The 7738-nt window shown below is 49.2% G+C and overlaps 1 protein-coding gene across 11 annotated transcripts in view; it reads right to left on the bottom strand.

The window, feature by feature from the left end:
• Positions 1-4854: 4854 nt before the first annotated feature.
• DOCK7 (dedicator of cytokinesis 7) overlaps positions 4855-7738 on the bottom strand; it is a 274293-nt gene continuing 271409 nt past the window's right edge. For all 11 annotated transcript variants that reach the window (XM_063939211.1, XM_063939203.1, XM_063939205.1 and 8 more), the window contains one exon: positions 4855-6283. In XM_063939211.1, the coding sequence (XP_063795281.1) occupies positions 6241-6283 (43 nt within the window). In that variant the 3' untranslated portion in view covers positions 4855-6240. The remainder of the gene's footprint in view (positions 6284-7738) is intronic.

The raw sequence follows: 7738 nt of genomic DNA, 5'->3' as shown, positions 1-7738 counted from the left end.
CTGGTTCTCAGACCTGCAAGGCCAATTCTACTTCCACAACGCCCAGACCTCCTCGTTCAGGGCCCCTGTGTCTACCAGGACCCAGCCCGGCTGTCTTTGACGGCATGGCTCTTGAAGCTTCCGTCTTAAGGGCTAATGGGTTTTCTGAGGCCGTCATTCAAACTATGTTGCGGGCCCGGAAACCGGCTTCAGCTCGGATTTACTATAGGGTCTGGCATTCTTACTTTGTTTGGTGCGCATCTAACGATTATGACGCTTCCAAGTTTAGTATAGCCAAGTTGTTGGCGTTTCTTCAGCAGGGCCTGGACTTAAGCCTGCGTCTGGCCTCCCTCAAGGTTCAAATATCTGCCTTGTCGGTGCGGTTTCAGAGAAAAATTGCGACCTTACCTGATGTGCATACCTTTACTCAGGGCGTGTTGCGTATCCAACCTCCCTATGTCCCGCCTGTGGCTCCTTGGGACTTGTCGGTGGTTTTGGAGGCGTTACAAGAGTCTCCGTTTGAACCTCTTGGTTCAGCTGACCTTAAGTGGCTTTCCCTTAAGGTGGTGTTTCTGCTGGCTATTGCTTCAGCTAGAAGAGTGTCGGATTTGGGTGCCTTGTCCTGTAGTTCCCCATATCTGATATTTCACCGTGACCGGGCGGTTCTTAGGACTCGTCCAGGCTATCTACCTAAGGTGGTTTCTTCGTTCCACCTTAATCAGGAGATTGTAGTTCCGGCACTTGTTTCTCCTGATCTGTCTCCCAAAGAGCGGTCTTTGGATGTGGTACGGGCTCTCCGTATCTATGTGAAGAGAACTGCTCCTATTAGGAAATCTGATTCTTTTTTTGTTGTGTTTGGGTTTCACAAACGGGGCTGGCCTGCTCACAAGCAAACTCTGGCCAGATGGATTAGAATGGTGATTGCACATGCTAATGTGAAGGCTGGTCTCTCTGCTCCTGATCACATTAAGGCCCATTCTACTCGGTCTGTTGGACCTTCTTGGGCGACCCAATGTGGTGCGACCCTTGAACAATTGTGCAAGGCAGCTACGTGGTCCTCTGTGAACACTTTCATAAGGTTCTATGCCTTCGATACTGCCGCTTCCCAGGATGCTTCCTTTGGACGCCGGGTTCTTGTGCCCGCTACAGTGCATCCCCTCCCATAAGGAACTGCTTTAGGACATCCCCATTGTCCATTCCTTGTGGAGCCTAGTGTATCCCGCAGCAGAAAACGAGTTTTATGGTAAGAACTTACCTTTGTTAAAACTCTTTCTGCGAGGTACACTGGGCTCCACAAGGCACCCACCCTGACGCACTTAGCTTCTTTGGGTTGGTATGGCGTTAGCCGCTGACACTTCGCCTGTTGTGAGCGTGTGGTGTATGCGGCTACTAACCGTTGTCGTCTCTTTTCCTGCTACTGCATTGGGCTGGTTAACTAAAAACTGAGCTCCTGTGCAGGGAGGCGGGGTGATATAGGAGGCGGCGCTATGCATTCTGGGAACAGTCAAAGCTTTGAGCCTGTTGGTGCCTCGGTACAAGATCCTACTCTACACCCCATTGTCCATTCCTTGTGGAGCCCAGTGTACCTCACAGAAAGAGTTTTAACAAAGGTAAGTTCTTACCATAAAACTCGTTTTTACTACCGGACCTGTGCTCTCATGCCCTGGTGGATATAGTGGGGTCCCTGCTCTGACACAGTGTCCACACCAGCGTCGCGGTCCGTCTCCTAAGACTGTGACCGGAACGCGATTTAATGGCGGGTCCCGCCTGGGGGACACTCTTACCTCCTCCCATAGTAGCAGCCACGCGATCCAGGAGAGCGGCTGCGGTGTGTGCCTAGGAACCGGAGCGCCTCCGCCGCAAATACCCGGGAACAGAGCCAGCGGTAGTTTGCGACGCCGCTGGGGAGGTGATGGAGCCGCAGCACAGTATGTCATACTGACATATGAAGTGCTGCAGTCCTTGAAGTCTTCTAAAAAGCTTTTTCAGGGTGCCTAGCGCAGCCACCCTGTTAAGTGACCTGCTTCATGCAAGCACCAACTCTAAAACTGAGCTCACGGTGCCTGGAGGCGGGGTTATAGAGGAGGCCCCGCAATGCATCCTGGGACAGTGTAAAGCATTAGCCTGTTGGTGCCTCTGGATCAAGATCCATCTCTACACCCCGATGTATTCCCTGTGGAACACAGTGTACCCCGCTGCAGAAATTTTTATTATATGGAGTATTACCTCCAATCATAATCGTGTGAATGGTTAAATATGGCACGGACAAAGGGCGTGCGATGGTTAAGGGGTCGTAGCCCCTTACAACGGCGTAAACAGCGCATGCAGGGCCTGATGAATCACCTAGTAGGTGCTGTGGGGGGTGCCGCGGGTGGGTGCGGGGGTGCCGCGGGTGGGGGAGGAGGTCCGGAGCCACCGTGGGTGGGGATGGAGCGGGTGGGGGAGGGCCGGTTGCTGTGGTGGAGGGGGTCTGGAGCCACCGCGGGTGGTGGAGGGGGGTGCTGCGGATGGGGCCCGAAGGTACTGCGAGTGGGGGAGGTGCAGGTGCATGGGTGCCGCGGGTGGGGGTCCGGAGCCACCACGGGTGGGGGAGGAGTGTTTGCGGGGGTGCCGCGGGTGGGGTGTGTGTGGGGGTGCCGCGGATGGGGTCCGGAAGTACTGCGAGTGGGAGAGGGGCGGGTAATGCTTCTCTGCTTCTCCTGGAAGCAGCTAAGCTGCTGTCCTCCGTTTGGCAGTGGCTCTCCCGGAAACTCGCACAGCAGCCAAGCAGCCAGTCACTATTGTTAGCGCTGGTGTCCCAACGCGCCGCATTACAGGGAAGAAGATGCACTCAAACTACAGCTCCCAGCAGCCCTTAGCGCCGGAAGTTATTTAGTGCATGTACTTCCCTGTAATACGGAGCGTTGGGACACCGGCGCTAACAATAGTGACTGGCTGGCATAACTGACTCGCTAAATCAATGTAGTAGGTAGAGTGCTGTGCAGTGTCAGTGACACTGCACACTCACTGCACTGTCACCTTTTACATTGATTCAGCGTCCAGACATTACCCTCCGCGATACCACCCTCTCTATCCGTTGCATTAGCCATCTCGGGGCTCTCAGGTCGGCAGCCCAGGTGCTGTGTTGCGGAGTCAGGGCCTCTTGGGATCTGGGTGCAGCTGTGGCGGGGGCACTTCTGTGACATTAGCGCAGAGGAGGCTCTGGGGCTCAAAGAGTGGGGATTGTTGATGCCGAAGGGGACAGGCGGACTGGCAGCAGGACATAGGACGCTGCAGTAAAAGGATTTCCCCCCCCCCCCCCCCCTATCTACAGATCTACAGCGCAGAGACTTGCTGCAGATGCAGTGACATACCCTCCAGCTGCACCTTTTTGGCAGGTACAGAACCTTTTTTTTATGGTATGTACCGATTTTTGGCTCTCCAAACTTCAACTGAAAGTATAGGAAAAGGGGTATGGCCACGCCACTTTACCTGTGGCCACGCCCCCTTTTCGAATTTGTACAGATTTTTATGTGTAAATTGTTGGAGGGTATGTTGCTGCAGATGCAGTGGGCCTATTTTGGGGTGTGGGCCTGGAGCTGCAGCTCCATCAGCCGCCTTATTCATCCTGCTCTGGGAACACACAGCAGCCAAAGGGCAGAGCCTCCCATTGGATGTAACCTGTGTGGGAGGGCGTTTTTCGCCCAATTATCTGCGGACTGGGTGTGATAAACATGCCGCTAACCCAATGAGAGCTCCTAGCCACGCCCAGCATTATACACACAGTCCCTCTGGGCTATTATATAGGAGATAGTGCCCACTGACTGGCAGAGGCATACATATTCTTTTTCTTTTCCCAGACCGGGACCTGGGTGGTGCCTACAATAGTAGGTGGTTTGTGCACCTGATGGTGGGAGGGGTACAGTGGGAGGATTCTGTGACATTGCTTGATGGTGAGATCCGGTCCCCCACTACTTCTGACGTGTGATAGGTGAGGAAGGTGGTCTTCCATCCGTCAGGCGGACTGAAGGGTGACGTGCTGGGTGCATTAGGCCCTGGGTACTGCGAGTAGAGTGAGGGGAGATGCTGCAAACTCACCACTGACTGCAGCGCTCGCAGCCAGCTCCTGTAACCAAAGTGGGGTCCCTTGTTGCCTATAGCACATAACACATGCACTATAGTGCATACGTGCAATCGCTGCCTTGTCACCTGCTTATTCTGTGATCTTGGCATTTGCTACATTTAACCTTCATTCAAAATCCTCCTTGCATTTTGTAGTTTCATCCATGCAGCAGCAACAATCCTGCAATCGGACATTCATAACTCCTGCCAGCTATATCTACTCAGCCCATCAGTATCAAATCGGGGACATTATCCATCTATGGCAGCATCTTCAAGCATGAAACTGAAGCCAATATTGCACAGCGTTATCAATTTACTAGGAACCAGGGACATACGAGTCATTAAGGCACCTAATTGCTTTACATCAAGCAGGCAACTGTTGCAGAACTCTCAAGTCCAAGGGTGCTCTGCCAGCCGCCAATGATCAACCCCCCCTTTAATCCGGACATGCATATGCAAAGCTGTATGTTTTCCAATTCTGTGTAGACTGTATCTTCACCTCCTACCTCTGTGATGTCACTGATATTCATTCAGTGGTTCTAAGTATCATTGTAGCCCAGAGAATAACTGCATTGTACGTACTTCTTAGTAGCCAACATGGCATACGTACTTCTTAGTAGCCAACATGGCATAGTGTTAAATAAACGCAACAGTAGCTAAACAACAAATCACTTGTACAAACCACAATAAAAAGCACAGCACACACCTTGACACTCTGTATAAGCAGCACAAAGTTGAAAACATCATTACAAATCACGGTCCTTTCACAAGTGAAAATATTTCATCGTTTAATAGGTCGAAATTATACAATACAAAATATACAGGGAATATAATTAAAGCACAAAGCCTGTAGACCAATAAATAATGACCATTTATTAACCCATTCGTAATTATTTTGACAATTGAATAGTTTCCATGTCTCCCAGCGAGCGTAGCTGGAAACGAAACGCATCGTGTGTAAACAAAACAATGTTTAAAGGGAAATACAAAGAGTCGTGTGCCTTGAAACCTAAGCTTGTGCTAGATAGAAAATATCCATGTGTCGCGATTTCGGACAGAAGTTGTCAATAAGTTGCACCGTTTGCGTGGAATCCCAGAATAAAATACCTGCATAGTTCCCATGGGAGGGAAGGGGGGAACGTGACACAAAAGGTCATATTGCGAATAAGAAAATATACAATTGCCTCTTTTGCAGAAATAATTAATATTATTTTGTCTTTTTTTTCTCCAAAGAACTATTCTAATGGCAAAAAAACAGCGTCTATATCTAGATGTCCCACGTAACAAAAGTTCATAGTGGAAATAAGCGTAGGTCGGTACCGAAATGAACGATTTGGCCACTAAAATTAATTTAAGACAATATAGCCCCCCTAAACTTGGAGCACGTACCTCATAACGTGTCTACGCTACCTTTACAAACACCCACTCCTGTATTATAAGGAGGAGACGCTGTAGAGCTTGTTCCCACTTTTGAGGTTTTCATGCAGGGAGTTGCACTCTAGACCGGATCTTTGATCCCTATTGTTACTGGTAATATACAGAGTCCGCGGTCACTTTCTAGAGTTGTGATTAGTGTTTAAAAGATAGAAGCGGGTAGTGAGTGTTTTTGAAATTCGCATCGTCCTCAGACAGCGGTGGCCGGGGATGATGACACTTGTAGTTCGCATTGGGCACAGTCGTGTTTTTCCCACGTACCAGAGTAAAAACCTTAATGTTGTGGTCAAGTTTGTGACTTAAAAACACACTTGTAGGTCACACAATATTTGGTGAGAACGCACAAATAAAACAGTACCTTTTTAAAAAAAACAGTTAAAAATGACATTTTACATGGTATATAAATTAATATAAACTAAATACAAAGTAATACAATGTAACATCGCATATTGCATAAATAGTGATAAAAGGGTTTCTTTTACCTTCGTGCCACAGGAAACAAAACTGAAATGATGAGATACAAAGAAACAAAATGTTGCAATAGCGGTTCCATCCAGTAACAGTCTGCTCTCCCAAAAGCCATTTTGGTCACATTGTAGCCCCATTGCGTTTTACCAGTGTCCGCTTTGGCCAGAACATAGGCTGGTTATCGTAGCGTGAAAGCGGCTCTTGCGCCCTGCTCACCTTGTTTTCCGCCAGTTAGTGGTTCCATAGCGATCCTTTTTTTCACAGGTCAATTTTCCGTAGACTCATTCTGCTGAACGAATCCCTGCAGTGCAGAGGATAACAGCTAAAGGTTAAAGTCAAATACATCATATTTACATGACCGTATCAGACTGTAATCCACCCATTATTCTCTGATTTAGGGGTATATTCAATAAGTGTCTGAAGCTGCCGTCTTGTCGGAAGGACGGCAGCTTCTGACAGATTTAGGGCGGAAGGTGTTCCGAACTATTCAATGCCGGGCAATTTTTTCCGACAAGTCGGGTATTCCAGACTTTGAAACCATTTGGATTGTCGGATTAGCTGCGGATCCACGTGTTCCGTGGCCAAATCCGACAGGTTTTGGTCCCGGTTCCGACAATGTCAATCCGATTTTTATTAAAGTTGGATTGACAATGTCGAAACTGGGGAGATGAGACGGGGAACAGGTCAGTGTGGACGGGTGAGGAGCAGGGAGCGGCTGTCTAAACGGAGCGGCGTTGACGGGTGAGGAGTGGCTGTTGGGACGGAGCGGCCAAATCTGAAAAGATCCGACAGGTATTGAATACACGCCTTAATCGTACAAGATCCTCGGTTCAAAGACCTTATGCATTCGCAAATTACCCCTCTCCGATCATGCTTTGCGGCAGTGCGCAACATGGAAATGTACACATGGCGGCATATTTACTAAAGGTCAATTTTAGATTGTTTAAAATTGATCTCAAACGATGATGAGCTTCCAGGATTAAAACCCGCATTTACTAACAGATGCTTTTTTTAAATATAAAATTTTAAAATGTTAGTAAATGTGGGTTTTTGCCCCGGAAACACTTGAGATCGATCTGAATTAGATGTAACAGTCCTTTAGTAAATATATCCACAAGACGGGGCGCATCCCCTCCCACCCCCAGTACCTGGGCCTAGTCTGATGTATCGGCAACCCTGCAATTACGCTATCCAAATGAACCAAACATTTTGGCCTCAGTGGACACAAGCCTCTGTATCAAAGCGTGGAGAGAGATAAAGTTCACACCAATCCGCCCCTGCTATTTCTCCGACGTCCTAAGTGGATGCTGGGACTCCGTAAGGACCATGGGGAATAGCGGCTCCGCAGGAGACTGGGCACAACTAAAGAAAGCTTTAGGACTACCTGGTATGCACTGGCTCCTCCCACTATGACCCTCCTCCAGACCTCAGTTAGAATCTTGTGCCCGGCTGAGCTGGATGCACACTAGGGGCTCTCCTGAGCTCCTAGAAAGAAAGTATATTTTAGGTTTTTTATTTTACAGTGAGATCTGCTGGCAACAGACTCACTGCAGCGAGGGACTAAGGGGAGAAGAAGCGAACCTACCTAACTGGTGGTAGTTTGGGCTTCTTAGGCTACTGGACACCATTAGCTCCAGAGGGATCGACCACAGGACCCGACCTTGGTGTTCGTTCCCGGAGCCGCGCCGCCGGCCCCCTTACAGAGCCAGAAGCAAGAAGTGTTCCGGAAAATCGGCGGCAGAAGACTTCTGTCTTC

The sequence above is a fragment of the Pseudophryne corroboree genome, chromosome 9, assembly GCF_028390025.1.
Source record: "Pseudophryne corroboree isolate aPseCor3 chromosome 9, aPseCor3.hap2, whole genome shotgun sequence".
Taxonomy (NCBI): Eukaryota; Metazoa; Chordata; class Amphibia; order Anura; family Myobatrachidae; genus Pseudophryne; species Pseudophryne corroboree.
The sequence above is the reverse complement of the archived record's forward strand: the minus strand, read 5'-3'. Positions and strand labels throughout refer to the sequence as shown.